Here is a 17,747-nt window from a genome sequence, read left to right on the forward strand (position 1 = left end):
TTAAATCAAATGTTAGATATAAACAGAAAAGGTGAAATTGAAGATCACGAATTGGAATGCTGAGATGGCGTTAAACCACCACTATATTCAGGGCTATGTTTTTGTTTTTTTCTCTTTTTCTCTTTCTTACGCTTTTTTCTAGCTTCTTTCTCTTCATCGTGTCGTTTTTGTTTTTTATGCTTTTTCTCATGGGTATCTGAACCGCCAATATCTGTTGCTGTTGCCTCTTGACCACTAGGTACTTCTCCTGGTTTATGTTTATGTTTTTTATGTTTATTTTTGTGTTTTCTTTGTGGAGCTTGATTAACATAACGATATTGCTCCGGTAGCTACAAAAATATATAAGCTTTTTATGCTTGTTATTTGAATATTTTAATTACTTAATTAACTTTTCTGTTATAATATAATTGCATTTACTTACAGGACCAGGATGTAAACGAAAACCAGCTAACTGAACACTGGTTAGTGGTATTAAATCTTTTCCTCCTATTGGAGGCTTTTCAATTACAGACCTTAATGAACTAAAATACGAAGTTATAATAATGATTATAGAGTATCTGAAATATATTGTCTAATATGATACATAAAAAATTATATTGATGTACCTATTATCCAAATGACCAGGTCTGTCTATAATTCCAGGTAAATTTGGAAGAAACGATGAAAGTTGTTCTTTTAGTTTTTTCCCACTAAATTTGCTATAAGAATGTTCTAGCCCATAATAGGTCATTAAATTTGTTGCCCCAGTGAGTTCACTTTCTCCTAGAAAATTTTAATAACAAATTATATATTTGTTTATGATTATAATTGTTATGATTTATAATTGTTTAAAACATATCGAAACAAAATATTGATGTACCTGGGGGTTCCTTCATCAAGTAAAATGGCCCACTGTGTACAATGGAAGGATTTTTACCCAGGGAAATGGTTGTCTTAAGAGTCCCTGTTGAATCTTGACGTGAAACAACAGGGGATCGTGCACCCCTGGGTGATGACTTTGGTGAGTATTGCTCCACTTTGCTACGAAACTGATCGCCCATCATCATCCTTTAATTTTACTTCATGACAGCTTCACTATAATTAATAGGCCCTAGTAGAGAGCATTAATGATAGTTAAAATTTTCTTTGGTGAACCGATATATATTTACACTGTGTACTAAAAGATTCAAACAACTGGTTACTATCATAAAATATACAATGAACACATACTACAAATCACATACTAAGTCTACAATATGTTTAATGTTCTTCTAATTTTCTTTAACTCAATTGTACAAAATACGTGTAATAACATTACACGTTTGAATTATCACCGCAATCTACTCTTCCATAAACTAAATAAGACGCTAAGTGATAGTTTTATTAGCATCTTGTCTCATTACTTATTTGGTTTCTTACCATTGACTAAGGACAGAATAGACGTGATATCATATGAGACTACGAGACTCCATGTCTCATGTTCTGAAATACCGATCATGCAAAAAATTGGAAGTTTTAGTATTCTATCATATATGTTATTTATAATTTCATATTAAAATTTCATTTCAATGTTCGATTATAAATGTGATTTCATTCTACATTGAATCGATAACGCCAAAAATTACATTAGAACGATAAGACGATCCTAAACCCCTGAAGCATACAACACAAAAATGAATTGGGTGTTAAATCTATTTTATTCCTAGTCTATGTTCTTACACAGTATGTATAGAACAGAATTATTATCATTTGTAACGAAGATCCATATTTTTAATTTTCAAAGAAAAAGTTAATCAAGGTTTTATGTTATTACAATACTTAATTATGCATATACTGATGTAAACATTACAGATAAACTTATGTGTGCTAATTTGTCTAAATTCATCATTTCTCCAGGTATCGTCGCTAACCTTAATAAACTATTTCTTTCATCTTCATTTATTATCGAAGCACTGTTCTGTTAAAAAATTTTTTATTTTTTATTTTCTCATATTTATACATTATATAATACAATCTATATCATTATATAATATTGATAATAATCATTATATAATATAATACAATCTAAAATCTATACTCTGTACACAGTTGTTCCTAGATCAAAACATATACAGAGTATTTATGTATATAGATAAGAAACTATAAGCAAAGGAAACTTATCATAAATTACATGATTAAAAAGTTCGACAAAATTAAAGTACTATATAATTAAAGTTTAGTAAAAAAAATGATAAATTTATATGCTTTATTTGTACTTATTTTTGTCCTTTTCGTATATCTTTTTATTCATGTCACTTTGATTTTTAAAGAAACATTTGAAGAGTATATGGATGTAAAACATTTTCTTTCGATATATTTTTTCAGTATATTTCTGATTGATATCTTTTCTTTTTCTATAATTGTGAAAAATTAAAGATGTATGTTATGTAATGTATGTTGTGTAGTACAGAATTTATTTCATATCTTACTCACATAAATTTATTTAAATTACTGTTGTATATAAGTGAACCGTGAAGGTTATGTTTATATAATCATCTATAGACAAATCTAATCGTTCATAAAATTCTTTATAAAATTGATGATTAGTATCCTGTGTATTTTTAATTCTTCTGAAAGTAAGTTTTGTATTAATTGTGCAATATTAATATTATGATACATTAAAGTTACATCCATTGGTATATGACCGGCTCTGTTTTTCCGATTTGATTTGCTCATTTCTCAATAAGATAACTGTATAATTTCAAGATTTAAAACTTAATTTAAAAATGTTATATAAATATTTTATTTTCACATTTACTAACGTAATCAATTTCAAATTTTCTGTCATAGGTGATATATATAACGGCTTGTGTAAACCCATAAAATCTGTTGTTATCTGCAATTTTTCGAAATAAAAACCAAGTATTTCCATATCCTATACCTTTCATGTACAGAAAATAGCTTTAAGAAATAAACCTAATGAAATTTGATTTGATTTGGCATGAATGAAACAATAGCTCTGCAAAGAAATTTGATTTCATCAATTTTATGAATACTTTTAAATTGATTGTACTTATTTATCCCTAATTTACTCATTGTACTCATGCAATATTAATAATTTAATCATAGGAAGGGAAGATCTTCATATGACACTAGTATACAAAGGGCTTTCATAAAAGACATCATAAATATTTACAAGTGCACCATTTCTTAATAATAGGGAAGCTCTTTTAATACCCTTTCAAAGAGCAGCATAATGCAAAGGATATCTACCTAAATTATATTACGGCATTATTTTGAAATAACTTTCCAATTGCATTTTTATATCTAAGAAAAGCAGCTTTATGAAGGGATGTTAATCTCGTATAGAAATATATACATATATATGTATATGTAATTTTTTAAACCAATTTTAGATTATTAATTTAAATTAGTAGTGTATTTATTAATGCATAATCATAATGTAAATTAAAAAAAAATAGAATAAGGAAAATCTGGATAGTTTTTTTTGTAAAGTAATTGTCTAGTAAATTGATATCTATAATGAATATTTTTTATAATACGAAATATCAATTCGGTTTAACGATTAACTAACCATCTATTGTTTTTGCTTCGATGTTAATGGGTGATTGCAAAGCAATTGAATAAGTTCTGTGTCATTATGCTGAACCGTAATATCCAAACGAGTTAATTATGTCTTCTACAATTGGCATCTGCATGCTAAATAAAACTATTTATAAAATCAATATTAGATGCATCTAACCGTACTCTCTATTAATTAAAATTGGTGGTTGAGAATTTTTATATTTGAGAGAGCGCTTCTCTTGCCATGTGCACCTGACGAATGGTATAAAGTAGTAATTATTTCTAACATTGTCGTTTATCGATTTTGGCGAACTTGCAGGATTGACTATTACGATACGACGTCGCTTACTCATTTATTATAACATTTATTCGACGATGCTCAAAAGAATTTAAAGGTTAATATTAGCACAAATAAAACAGAAGATGTAGATCCGATCGTAGATCTGTTCATGACCCGATGCATATGAGTGACACGACACCGTTGTAATGTCACAGGTAAGTATGTAGATAGTAGATATGTATGTTTCTAAGTACATAATCTCGTCATGGGCATGTATTCCTATGTCTATGGTAATTGTGTAATAGACTGTTGCGATGCCATGCCATGTCGCAGTGATATCGCAGCTGTATCGTTGTGCGACTCGTCAGGCATCTGTTTCTACATGTTTCTAATTATACAATGTACACGAGGAGCATCACGATAACAATATTTAGCAAGGATATGTAACGTAAAAATAGAGCGTTAAAGTATATACATGGTAATAACTGTTCTTAGTATGATGTCATTAGAGATATAAGAATTCAAATCTTAAGCACAATGTATGTTTGGGACATTTTTAACAGTTCATCATTCTTCATTATCTTACCAGAAATGAAATATTTTAGTCAGTTATTGTTTGAGGATCAAATTTTTTTGAGCTGCGAAACACCCAGTAGAAATTTCTTTTATCTATACAATTTTTAGAATAGTAGCTTAGTAATTTTCAGTAATTATAAAGGGAAATATATGAAGAATATCGCACGATGATGTGGATATTTCCTGGATAGTTTTACAATTTATTGTGAATGTATGAGTTAAAACGAGAAGTGAATGTGTAAAATGAGATTTGGTCAAGTGAGAATTTGAAGTAAAATATGAATATTAAAAATATAATTTTATGAAGATTTAGCTCTCCAAAGAAAGATTCGGCCCTTCAACCTCAAGATTCAAAAGATTCACCTTAAAAGTAATATATCTTTTTATGCTTCTGTGAAGAAAGCATAATATACCAAGATTTAAGACTAATTTTGCTAAAAACTAATATATTTATCATTTAGTTAATTAATAACTTGTTAAAGTTCAATGTTGTGTGTGAAACATTGAGCATGAATGGGTTAAATAAAGAAAGGCAGATAAAACAATATTCCAGGATGAATGCGCTTATAAGTAGAATATAGTTATTTATTTATTTTTTTTGTTATTTTTTATGATTTAATTTAATTACAATAATGCGTTATTGTTCAATCAAAAGCACCACGGGTTTGAAAAATACTTATGACGCCGAATGATATAACTTTTTGATTTAAAAATGCACACGTAGGTACATATAATTGAATGTCGATATGAAGTTTTATGATGTAATATGTATATAATATCCATTTTAAAGTAACATAGCTGACACACAGTTTCGTTTTATTCAGTTACAATAATTTGCATAGTCGATTAGCAATCGGTGGCATATCGTTAACGTTGAAAAAATCTTTCGTAAAATTTCGCGACTGTTTCTGAAATACACGCTGCTATAATTTACTCGAATGTTATCATTATCATCTTTCTATCACGATGTCCAATTTTATAATAAATTTGTCACAAGCAAAAATATTTTTTATAATATTTTTTTCTTTAAACGTTAATATTACAGTTCAAGATGCTAGAATATGTTTCTATAAGATTAACAAGAAGTTCAGTAGATCTCGATAATTTTCTTAATTTTCCATTAAAATATCGCTTCTTTATTTCTTCTTCTTATGCGTTAGATCTGAATATGCATTAAAAATAGTTTAAATACAAGAAAAATTTTAGGAATGATCATCATTTTGATGCCGCACAGTAACAATTGAACAGGTTTTTTGGCCGATATTAAATCGTTTTGTTTTTTTATTCCGTCGACTTTAAAAGCCATTTCAGGAATGGTTCCGTGTTCAGTGTAATAATACTATCGATACTATTCTAGCGTCGACGTTCAACAGTTCGTTATTCTTATTGTAAAAAGATATGGTGTCTGAAGATTAATTTGTAGTAAGAATATAGTATCATTACACGATTCAGTATAGGCATCACAAAAATAAAACGAAATTTCCTTCTTTTTTTTCTTAATTTGTCAGGATAGCAGTCACATTACAAAGTAAATGATTCTAATTCTATTTCCTCTTTTTTTATTACGAAAAATCTGGCGACTGTAATGTTTTACAGTTTAATAGAGTTTCAAGATAATAAATTTGTTTCAACAAGAGAAGAAAAGTTGTAGCTGTAAAATACGCACAGAATACAGTATCTGGAGATATTTTTCAAACAATTATCCGTTAAAATGTTTAATTTCTCAAGTAAATACCTTGTTCGATTGCGAAACATTACGGCGTATCAATGAAACCCAAACCCAAACCCAAACCCGATTGATTGACATTCCTTTAATCATACACAATATATGATCGATACTTTTCATTATCTATAACATTAATTACATGTTAATAAGTAGTAAATACTGAATCATTCCCTCTTGGTATTACTTAGTCTACGTAATTCTAATTACATGCTAAACGATCGTCAAAAATATATAGCACAAAAGATTTTCTTCGTGCCGATCGTCACGCGTCCAATTGATCGGTCAGTCATCCGTTAGATTTTCCTTTTTCCTACCGTTACAATATCATATGTTATATTATTATATACGCGTTTCAAGCATATACGGATCAAACAACAAGGAACGAAAAGGAAAAATTACTCAGTCTCCTCGGAACGTTTGCTCTATGGAAGGCCGTGTTTGGTTCGATCGACAAGAACGTTAAATGTCACTCGGTGTAGTTTGTATAGATACATTTATATACTTTTTCTTTCACTTTTCTTTTTTTTTTTACCTTTCTGTATTTTTCTTTTTTTATTTTTTCTGACAATGGTAAGACGATGGATTATCGGTATAACGGTGCTTTACACTTTACATTCGCAGCAGAGGACGAGAATTAAAAATTTCACGCACTCGATAAATCTCACAATTTTATCTTCTTTTAATTTTTGTTGAAAATATTTTCACGATAAGACATTGTTAACGTGATTGCTTTCTATTAATGTCAACTCGTAATAGAAATTATTAATATCATTCAACAATAATGTTTGTCAAACAACTGGAAGCGATAATCATCGAGGATTGCAATCGAGCCGTGAAATTTTTATTTTCGAAAGTTATTTAGTCAGCCATAGAAGTGAATATCATTGAAATATGCATTGACACTCATCAATACTTCATTGATGATAAATGTTGCGATTATGTATTTTGTACACGGTTAGAAAAATTAATTGACGATCATGTTTAAAGTAAGGGGGGATTGAGAATTATCGGTCATATCGGCACGTTGAATATAAGATATGAATCCAGTAGAAGATATGTTGTTATAACTCTAAATACCGACGATTTCATTGGATTCAAATTGATATTTGCAGTACTCAATATACACCGTGCTTCAATATTTCATGTATTTGTGTACCTTTAACATTTATCTCTTGCCTCTTGCAAAGTAAATTAAAGGGTTGAAATGTATAATAGTGGTATAAACAAGCTTGATCGAACTTCAGTTACTTTGTTCATTTTTTCTCAACATATTATAGGTATATGTATATATATTTATAACAAGATATACGTATCCGTAGATGTGAAACGTAATGAGAAAGTTATAAAATATTTTCAGCATCATCTTTCGCTCTAAATTTTGCTAAGAAATCATCTACCTTTCTCTAGGTCACCGAATTAGAAGTATCGTTTCATCTTTTCATTTCATATTAATCATTTTCTCATACCTACTATGTTTATCTATCAGATCTTGTGCTACGCCTATCTTCGAGCTAATTCATGAAAAAAACTATTCGTCGTCTTTCTCTCTTTTTAATCAGTCAGAAAAGTCATGAACCAAGTTTGAGGGTAATTTGATTCGAGTAACTACGATTGTTTTCAACGATTTCAGTCATCGCGCGGGCTGTGCCTTTTTCTTGCGCCTTAAAGTTTCATCGTTTTCTGCGGAAAAATACAAGAGTACACTGAAACCAAAGACGCTTCTATATCCATCGGCTTCTCCTAATACTTTTGAAGGATTTCGAAATATGTTGAAAAAATATTACGCAAATTTTTGTTTGTTACTCATTTCGATGATTGATGACCACACGATTAAGAAGTTAATCAAAAGAACTATTGTCTCTTCAGCAGACTCTTGTAAACTATGAATAGTCTTTCTGAGCACCGTATTTGTTAAAATAAGTGTAGTCTTTCTCAAGCACGTACCGCTGTGTTCATAATAAAGACAGAATAGTCAAATGAAGAAGACGTCAGAGAGGGAACATTCGCCAAGAAAGCCCAAAATTTTTTGTCTGGTTCCTCTTTGCGTATACATGAGTCCGAAAACATCAGTTCGTTACCCTCTTTCCGTGTTTCATCGATAGGATCTTTCACTTTCTTCAAATACATTCTCGATAGTTTCGTGCTAATTTTGTTGCTGTTCGTCGAGTTGATATCGATTTAGTAGATGAGATGGTGTTGGTATGGATATCCCCGTGATTGGGGATTTATTTGAAACTGAGCCGCGCTGGAGTAAGGATCGTACGTCTGTAAAACGAATGAAATACCAATACGATTCTAAATCGAAGAATTTTAGAAATTTTATTATAAGTATAAATATACTTTATATTTCTCAGGATCATTTATTTGTAGATCAATGAATTGTTTCTAGAGTTCATCGGATGTATTACCTGCGAGCGTTTCCTGGAGACCATAAACCTTTTCTCGGGGGTATTATAGTAAGTCTGTTGAGGATAAACCAAACCAAACTGAGGACTGCCGTATTGAGAAGTCGCATCATATTGTTGCCCGTACTGATTCTCGTATTGTTCGTAATAACTGGATGGATGAGTACGAACGATTCCAATATCTGCCGGTGATAAAGACTCTACGCTGTAATGTCGAGGGGGATACGCCGAAGAATCCATCCAAGGAATGACTTTGCAAAGTTATAATTCAGAATGTTAAACATATCAAAACAATATCAATACATTCAATTTTAAAATATTTTTGACTTACTGTTTCGAGGATCTTCTTCTTCAAGAAGGTTGTCTTCATCGTCTACATTTTCATATTCATCGTTCATATATTTATGCCAGTTTCTATGAAGATATTTTAATTGAATTAAAACCCAAGATACTTATATTGTTTACAGTTAATGGCACATATGTATATTATTATTACCGCTTGTGGCGTTCATTTTCCCAGAGGGAGAGGAGTGTTAAAACATCTTGCGGGTCAATATCCAATTCTCTCTTAAATCGTGGTTCCTGATAAATCGGGACGCTGAAAATCCAACATTCATGTTTGAAACATATTTAAATAAAAAAAAATTAATTTGTAAAATCATATATATATATATCTTATATAAATATATCTTATATAAAATCATATATATATATATATATATATATATATATATATATATATATATATATATATATATATATCTTCGGATAGAGTTCTCCTTGATATTCGGATAATCTGGCAGTCGTTCGAGGTTCGTATTTCTGAACAATATCGATTTTCTATGGAGGTTGAGTTTAAAGCACATTTATTGCATGTAATGCAATCATGCGTGCACAGTATCATTAAGTATCAGTACGCGAGGTACGTTGAATGGAAAAAGCTGGCAAACAAAAGGACGATACTGAGCCGCCAATACGACGCGACGAGGAGATTGTACTGCACGCGTTTGCGCTGATAGGATTTGTCCTAGGTCAGGTCCGCCGAGCATGCTTGGTACATCCTCTGTTGTGGATGATCGATATGACGAAACCGGCTAATATCATCAGCTGATTGGTTGGCCATATGCCAAAACGATTTGACTCGTCAGGTGGTTTCATTCAGCTTTTCCACTTACTTCTTTGGTATTATACATTCATGTAAGATAAACAAAGAACAGGGAAACTGTTCGAAATGTATCGTGAATACCTTTTTTAACATGGCGGGAAATTGAACAGAAAAAGATATAGATCAAACAAACCATAACGTTAAAAATAATTGATTTCGACTAATTAATTCGAAATTTTAATTGATCTATGGAAAAGGACGAAAGAAATAAAATGATTCGTGGACATCTGGTCGAAAGTTAATGATTCTAGGTTCCATATTTTGCATATCCAAAACCTGAACTTCTATTTTTCGAGTTTCCGATAACAATTGTATCTATTGTTAAGTTGAATCAAGTTTGAATTTAGTTGGTTGAATATAAATTCCGGGCGAACTCCTTGAATTACTGCACCTCATGGAGTCGGCGCTAACTAGGAGCCTATTCTCGTCAGCTGATTGGCTAGCGATATGTCAAGTAATAGTCAAGTCTGACCTAGTTTTACTGGCTGGTTCCATTCAACTTTTCGTGGACCCAACCCTTGGAAAGCTACCCTATTGCGTCACAAGTATCGAACGTCTCGATGACTGCGCCAAACTGTGCATATAATACGTGTACGTACATCGCTGTGAGAGAATTCGCACGTTCTCGTGAACGTGAGCAATTTATTGGAAAATTTTTCAGCTGACGCGATCACTTTGTGAGACATGTAAAACTTTTTTCGAGGATAACTTTTTCTTCATACTATATGTACATACTACGTTATTAGTTCTTGCAACCGTTAAGTTCGTTACTTCGATTATCGCTTGCAAATTTTAATTAATTCAATTATATCATAGGGATATATAAAATTCGCTAACGATATAATCTTTATACTTTACTAACTTTTTCCCTTATTAATCTAAATATAAATTAATTAATATTTAATATCGAATTTTTGTATCTTTTTCTATTGCTGAAATGTAACTCAAGTACAATATTTAAAATGTGCTATATATACAACAGAGTGAACATTGCTGCGTTCTGTCACATTGATTTCGCAATACCTGCAAATTATTCCTCCTTTTTCCTTTGATGCCTTGACAACCAAGGAAATTGATATAGAATTATTAAGCCCGATAACAAAATCTTATTACCAAAAACCAATTGGGCGTAAAAGCCATCTTTTATACTAAAAAGTAGAGAAACAACTTATAGTCAAATGTTAGAATTACGCTCAATCTACAGAATTGCCTACTTTTAAATCATTTTTTCTATGTAATGGAAATTAGCTCGTCCATAAATGTATTAGCGTACATGTGCACAAAGTGACCTGTGACATTTATTTACAGGTCAGGCGATTCACACTTGTAACTACGTTTGAGAGTAAAAATAAAAGTTTGACGTAAGGAACTTCAAAGTAATTGATCATTCTATGACGTATCGTACAGCGTCATCGTCTACGTCATTTACTTAACGATGACGATTCTATGTAAACGCTATAAATACCATCGATAGCCTTCGTTACGAAACTATCGACTTCCGATTTGAATCGGAACATCTAGAGGTTTCTTATACTATCGAATGTATCGAATATATATATATATATATATATATATATATATATATATATATATATATATATATATAGTCTGTTGTTAAAGAGAAGAAAAGTACAAGAAAGAAAGAAAAATATCGTGTTTATATTTTACAATTACTCTATACTATTTTATGTGTATATATATAGCTTTTTGTTATAGCCTAAAAATTATTGTGGATCAAGGCAGGAGAAAACCAATCCTATATGCTCTGCAGATCAACTTCGATAACGACAGCTTCTCGAAGTCGTATTGAACCGGCTTGGTCGTCAAGTCCACCGCCGTTTCTGCCGAGGGCAACGCCCTCGCCAGCCCTCTCATCCCCATTCAGAAGAAACGTCGAAGAAAAAGAGGGATGTTCCGAGCAAGAGGGCGGGAAGGGTGAGTTCTCGCAGGGGTGGGAATTACAGACTGGTTACCGAGTCGATTCACTCTGCCCAAGGCAGCTTGTTCTACAGGTGAATTCGCCCTAACACATCCTAATCTCATCTGCGTGGAACGCAATCGTGGAACGTAAACGATATTCACAACTTGACGAAATTCTAAACTGACTGAAGGAAGTAGATAGTATGACAATTGATCGAACAATCGATCAATCGGATTTAAATTGTTTAGTAAATTCCTTTTATAATTTTCTGCTTTTTCCTTTATTTTCTTTTTTTCCGTTTAATAATAATAGTCAAAAAATTAATACGATTGACTCACCTTCTCTTTACTTGCACCTGCATAGATTGCTGAGTAGATGTCGGAGACTGGAAGGAGGTGGTCGTGGACGGTTTCATGGTGGTAGATCCGGTGACTGTTGATTTCTCGGATCTCTTCCGACGATCATCGTTCAAGTAGTAACGAGAGTACGACGGAACATCCCATTGAGGCATGTCATATCCAAATTCGTTCATCAGGATTTTTCCATATCCGCTGAAACAGAAACAGAAATAAGTTATACATTAGTTAATACTCACTTTGATGTGAAGTTTAAAAAATGAACTATTTTAATTTATTGAGAATACCAACTCGTAGTTTCTATCAAATGGGGAAAAGGAATCACGGTCGTAGAGAGCGTTGTTAGGTGCATTAGAATGAGATGGTTTTTCTTTCTCGGTAAGGGCTGCTTTCAATCCACCTAGACCTGATGCAGCTAGAGTTCCTTGGATTAAAAGATTAATTATAAATTAAAATAGTTACAAGGTGTTAAAGATAATTGAAAATGATTACTCATTACTTATACTTACTCTTTTCCACGGTAGACGAATAAGATGAGCTTGGTTTATTCTCCGGCTGACGATTCTGTTGGTTACCGTACATCAACATTTCCTGTGCCCGTTTAGCTGAAACCAAAACGTTCTATTAGTGAACAAATCATTAATCGTGTTGTAAACTACAGAAAACATAGTATGCTTTACGTTTTGGTCTCATTGTTTGTTCAGTCTTCTTTGCATCCTCTGCCAGATTCGTTGGCAAAGGTTGTGCTACCACGAAGAGGGAATATAGAGTTAGTAACCACACCCAGTTACACATGATCTGAAAAAATTGATTGGTCCATTATTGACTTAAACTTTGGTTAACTAATCTGTGAGATTTATTAGAAAGATGAAATCAAAGATTTCTTTATTGATTATGCGCAAAAGTTTATTGACCCTTTAATCAAATGTGAAATCGATTAAGGGTGCAGTTAGAAGAAATATAGTTGCTATAAAGCGTTCTCTTCTTGTACAGATCGAAGTTTACACCCCTTACAAGCTGAAGTAAATGAAGATAGCAGGTCACTATGAAAGAAGCTTAAATGTCACATAATGCGAAATGTCAGGAATCTATTTCCATTGCATGTAAAAAATTAACGGGCATACATGTCGGAAGTTCGATAGGAAATTGTAAATGTTTGTATGATTTCGTGAAGATTTAAACCCATAAAGATGATAAGTCTTTCTCTTGAACTATTTTTTTTATTATAGTCACTATTTTTTCCGTTAAAGTAACAATTTAAATTACATTCTACTGCAAATAATAGTATCTAATTTTTCACAATTTTGAGAAAATAATAAATTTCTTAATAGCGAAAAATGAATTATATTTGACAGCAATCTGAAGAACAAACATGAATCGGTTGCGTGAAGTACAATTAATTGTAGTTTATCGTTTATTAGTATGTTTCATGGGAAGTGAACTGAAATCTCACTCCAAAACAGATTCTGGAATCTATAGACTAATCTATAGTCTTAACAAATAACACTGATAATTCAATTACATGTGCTTTCCAACATACACGCAATCAGCTTACGTCGATACACGAGAGTTTTCGCTAATTAGATATGCAATTAACTAAATCTCAGCAAAGGCAGTGGTAGCTTCGAAGCTCATGACTCATAATCAACTACTCGTTATAGACATTCCATTAGTTTGAAATGTCAAAGTTCAAAAGGATGTTTTAATCATATATATGTACATACGTAATGTAAACATTACACGAAAAATTCACTCGTTTGTATTATTTTTCCGTTTCATCTTTGTTATCTTCGTTTTAAAAAATATCATATATTCTGTGATAATTATTCTCTAAGCTTAATAAATGCGAAAAAGAGTTTGTGATATGATGCTAGTGATAGCATTGAGCAATTAAATCTGGCCAGGAAATAAAGTTAAACCGGATATAGTAGACCCAGAAATCGCACACTTGTTGCGTCTAGAAATACTATAGTCATTTATCGCGTTTGTATACGCGTCTATGCAACTCGCAATTAAAAATACATTTCATTGACTGTGCTTTCATTGACAAATCCAGACGCATGTATGGTATTAATATTACTTGCCTCGATAAAATATGTTTTAACAATTTTCACGAATTTTTAACAAACAATCTAACACTAAAAATTATAGACCCGTTTCAAACATGTTATAATTTAAAGATGTCTTCAAATTAAAGCTATTAAATGTACGCGTGTATGAAACAAAATTCTAATGAAACTTTAAATCAGATTAATTTTTTATCTTTAGAACTAAAGTTCGAGGAAATATAATTATATCGCTGATAAGAAATCGTCGTGATCGAACAATCTCTATTCTTACCCTCCTATTTATACCCGCACAATTTTAGCGGGTCTTTATCTTATGAAAGTTGGCCAATTAAATCGATCGAAGGATCACTGTCGTAATTCAAATTTCAAGCAAAAATATTAGTATTCGAAAGGGCCAGATGTAAGAATTGAAAAATAGGTTCCTTCACCTTACTTAACGTTGACTATTCTCTTCGTTCTAGGTTTCTGGTCAGTCTTCTAAGATTTCTTCTTACGGGAGCGTTTCTCCAAAAGATGCAGAGAACTAGTGAGTTCGGCTGATCAACGTAGAATGAACGTCGAGGCTGAGCAGGACGACTAGAAAACTGGCAGAGGGTACGGTCGATCAACCACCCCCACCTTGGTGGGCGAGCACCCCTACCCTGAAAGCAACCCCTACCGCGTCTCTACGAAGTGATATGACGTGCACACGCGCACGGTTATATGGACATTCTACGCGGAACATGTACACACTCCCATTGTGCCACAAAATACGTCTGCCCACGCGATGACCTGACCAGATCCTCGGGCTATCCTTGAAATCGTCTCTTATGTCACATCTTGGCTGTGTATTATCTTCAGAATTCGCCATTTAAAGAGGAGAAGTCTCCTAGTAATTTTTCGGTAGCATCTTGTTTCGACTAAGCCTAATTCTACTTAATAAAACCGGCATCGTATAATGTCTTCTAGATTTTAAGGAAGTTTTATTTAGGGAACTTTTATGATAGGGTGATTTAGTAGAATTTTTTACATTGTTTATAGCAGTACATAAACAGGTGAAGATAGTTTTACATAACAGGGATATTTATCTTTCATTGAGGAAAGCAGGATGAGGCATAATCCTTCTTAATTAGAACGTGTTCTCTCAAAGTCAATGTTGTGACCGAAATTCATTCGATCTTTGAAGGAAGAATATTTTCCGAGCAATATCGTGGATCGTTTTTTCTTGGTCCTTGTCGCAAATTCGTACTTTCTTTTGTCTCTCGAACGCAAGCGGTGGAGTGGTGGGCTGTACAGGAGGAATTGTAGCACCGTTTTCCGTATTCAGTCCCCGGCCACTTTTCTTCAGCCCCCGCAACAGGCCAAACGCCTACGCCATCGTATAACGCCCACGAGCACCCAACGCCCACACATATTTTCCATGGCGTATGAGAGAAAGAGGGAGGGTTGGGAAGGAGAAGAGAGATCAACCGAAGTGCGAAATTTTCTTCTCTTCTCCTCAGAGTCATGCTGACGTTCACATGTTCTTGCACGACGAAGTATTTATCATCGATGAAGATTTTTGAAATATTTACGATGTCATATCCTTGGTCAAGGCGCTCTTGAATTCTGTCATGTTTTCTTCATCTTGTCAAGATGTAATTTTCTCATGAATAATCAAGAATTTGACGTGTTTGACGAGGAGGAAGAAATTATTCTTTACTCTAGAAGAAAATGGAAATCCATTCAAGTTGGGTGCATAATATTTTAATCTGTTCTCTTTTAATTTGTTCGTTGCCATCGTCTCAGAAAACAGATAGCAACAACAAGTGGACAAAGAAGAGAGCAGCAGCACGGAATTATGTACTTAGCCATAACTCTCCAAAAAGAGTCGGCAAATTCTCGGAAACAACCGCTTTAGCAAAGTATTTAACTTGAAATACGACGCATCCTAGCGCACTACGTACCCCAGTAATTGACCTATTTCCAAAGAATCGGCTGCACGCTTGCGCGAATTGAAGTAGTTGCACAAAAACAAGTATAACTCACCTGGTCGGATTTCTGGCCAACTAACAACGTTTGCGGTGATACAATTACGGGGGCGTGTATGATAGATGCTCGAAGACAGCCATCTCTAATAGATATCAATAGATTTATTACTTAACGATGACAAAGAAAAAGAAGATATCTTTAATCTCAATTTTTCTACTTTTTTGATTCAGAAGGATGTTAATCATACTGTTCATTCAATATTCAAAAAGTAGTACAAAATATTCCTTTATTGTATTTCATTATAAAGGGACACAAAATACGAAAGGTCAGGAAGAATAGAAGCACGCGACCGTCGTTAATTTTTGCCGAAGTATCGAGAAAAATTAATGCCACACCCCCAACTATTGCCGAGGGAGATATTTTTTCTTTGAACTTCAGAACGAATTTGCGGGTCGCAATTTATGCATTTGGCAGGCGAAGAGAAAGGTTTATTTTCGTAAATTTGCCAGAAGTTTGAGTATTCCGTGGAGGATAGATACATCCGACCAAGATAGGACCCGATGCCATCATTGTAATTACGGGGCGAGTTCTGTGAAATAATACCATTCGACGTGCTCGATCCGAAGGTTTGTTCCCATTGACGTCAGCCGTTGATTCTGGAAACGACGAATCCCCGCGCTTCGAAAACTTAGTGGGGGCATACGCGTCGCGAGGAAATGATTCGTGGGAGGGGAACATGGATGTATTCAGGGACGTTGTAAGAATACCAGGATCAAAATAATTTATTCGTTAATAATAATTGTAGGTAATAAATTACTACTATATCTGTTATCTGCTTTTATTAGCAATAATAAGTTGAGCTTTAAGTCATTGTCCTTATACTTTAATTCTCATACGAATAATTATTGAAATCCTTAACATATTAAGCTTTGAGCTATCGTTATATGTATTCGTGGAGACTTACAACTTGCAGGAGATTATTCTGTTTCATCTTAAAACAGGAATTAAAATTGCAAAATATTAAAACAGAAATTTACTATTTTTAATATCAGGAAATGAACTTGGATGTTTTTCGTATTATTTGCTATAAAAATAATTGTTAGAGGTTGAAGAAATTTAAAGAGTTTTAATAAAATAATAAATTTCAACTACATGATAGATGAATGTGTGATACTGGATACAGTAGATTAAAACCATGATGGGACAGGTATTTCAGATTGTTGATACTACCCTGTGAAGTGGAAACTGTAACCAGCAGCTTGAAGGGGGGTATCCCGAAGGAATAGATCGATGTTTCACTCTGTGTAGTAAGAGACGCCTGTTGCTGTAAAAGAGGCATAGTTTCATTCATGAAAATGGTAAAATGTATATGCATTATACCATTTTAAATCTTTGCGATAATTAAAAATTATTTTAATTTCTGATTAATTTAAAAAATCAATATGATGTTGTTATATTTTTATTGAAAGACTTTTGTATTTTTAATGAGTGATAGTTATACAATAATTATTTATTAATTTACTAGAAATAATCATATTACTTGTGTTTTCCAGTATCAGTATTCTAGCTTCTCAATTATTTCCACGTAGAGTTATTAACTTTCAAGCTTTATGTTATTATAAATATAATTACATTAGAAAATACATATGCGTAATATTTATCCTAAATTGTATCTTGCAATTCTATATTTATAGATACTAGATACTAAATGGTGAATTTTGTAATTAAGTTTATACAACACATTTTTATTGATTTC

The 17,747-nt window shown here is 32.5% G+C and overlaps 3 protein-coding genes across 6 annotated transcripts; all 3 read right to left on the minus strand.

The window, feature by feature from the left end:
- Positions 1 to 34: 34 nt before the first annotated feature.
- On the minus strand, positions 35 to 1,410 carry MED19 (mediator complex subunit 19). 4 transcript variants are annotated; one of them, XM_069109572.1, is made up of 5 exons: positions 1,224 to 1,410; positions 860 to 1,090; positions 606 to 762; positions 422 to 521; positions 35 to 329 (listed from the first exon to the last, which is right to left on the minus strand). In XM_069109572.1, the coding sequence occupies exons 2-5, from the start codon at positions 1,044 to 1,046 to the stop codon at positions 45 to 47; spliced, it is 729 nt and encodes a 242-aa protein (XP_068965673.1). In that variant the 5' UTR covers positions 1,047 to 1,090; positions 1,224 to 1,410; the 3' UTR covers positions 35 to 44. The 4 variants fall into 4 exon arrangements, with proteins under 4 accessions (XP_068965673.1, XP_068965674.1, XP_068965672.1 ...); XM_069109573.1 differs by having other exon boundaries at positions 860 to 1,156; XM_069109571.1 differs by having other exon boundaries at positions 1,210 to 1,410.
- Positions 1,411 to 2,451: 1,041 nt separating this feature from the next.
- Positions 2,452 to 3,238, minus strand: LOC138178529 (putative ankyrin repeat protein RF_0580; the record flags this gene model as incomplete). The annotated part of the gene is given in 5 exon segments (XM_069110483.1): positions 2,452 to 2,684; positions 2,687 to 2,709; positions 2,781 to 2,893; positions 2,971 to 2,977; positions 3,051 to 3,238. Coding segments are annotated over 5 exon segments (489 nt in total), but the record flags the coding sequence as incomplete, so codon positions are not given.
- Positions 3,239 to 6,195: 2,957 nt separating this feature from the next.
- Positions 6,196 to 14,620, minus strand: LOC138178107 (prohormone-2). The gene is made up of 9 exons (XM_069109594.1): positions 14,470 to 14,620; positions 12,653 to 12,770; positions 12,482 to 12,577; positions 12,264 to 12,396; positions 11,955 to 12,167; positions 9,027 to 9,128; positions 8,862 to 8,944; positions 8,534 to 8,781; positions 6,196 to 8,390 (listed from the first exon to the last, which is right to left on the minus strand). Exons 2-9 carry the CDS (start codon positions 12,765 to 12,767, stop codon positions 8,304 to 8,306), a joined length of 1,077 nt encoding a protein of 358 aa, XP_068965695.1. The 5' UTR covers positions 12,768 to 12,770; positions 14,470 to 14,620; the 3' UTR covers positions 6,196 to 8,303.
- Between the last annotated feature and the right edge of the window lie 3,127 nt (positions 14,621 to 17,747).

The sequence above is a fragment of the Bombus flavifrons genome, chromosome 3, assembly GCF_040668555.2.
Source record: "Bombus flavifrons isolate JBK064 chromosome 3, iyBomFlav1_principal, whole genome shotgun sequence".
Lineage (NCBI taxonomy): Eukaryota > Metazoa > Arthropoda > Insecta > Hymenoptera > Apidae > Bombus > Bombus flavifrons.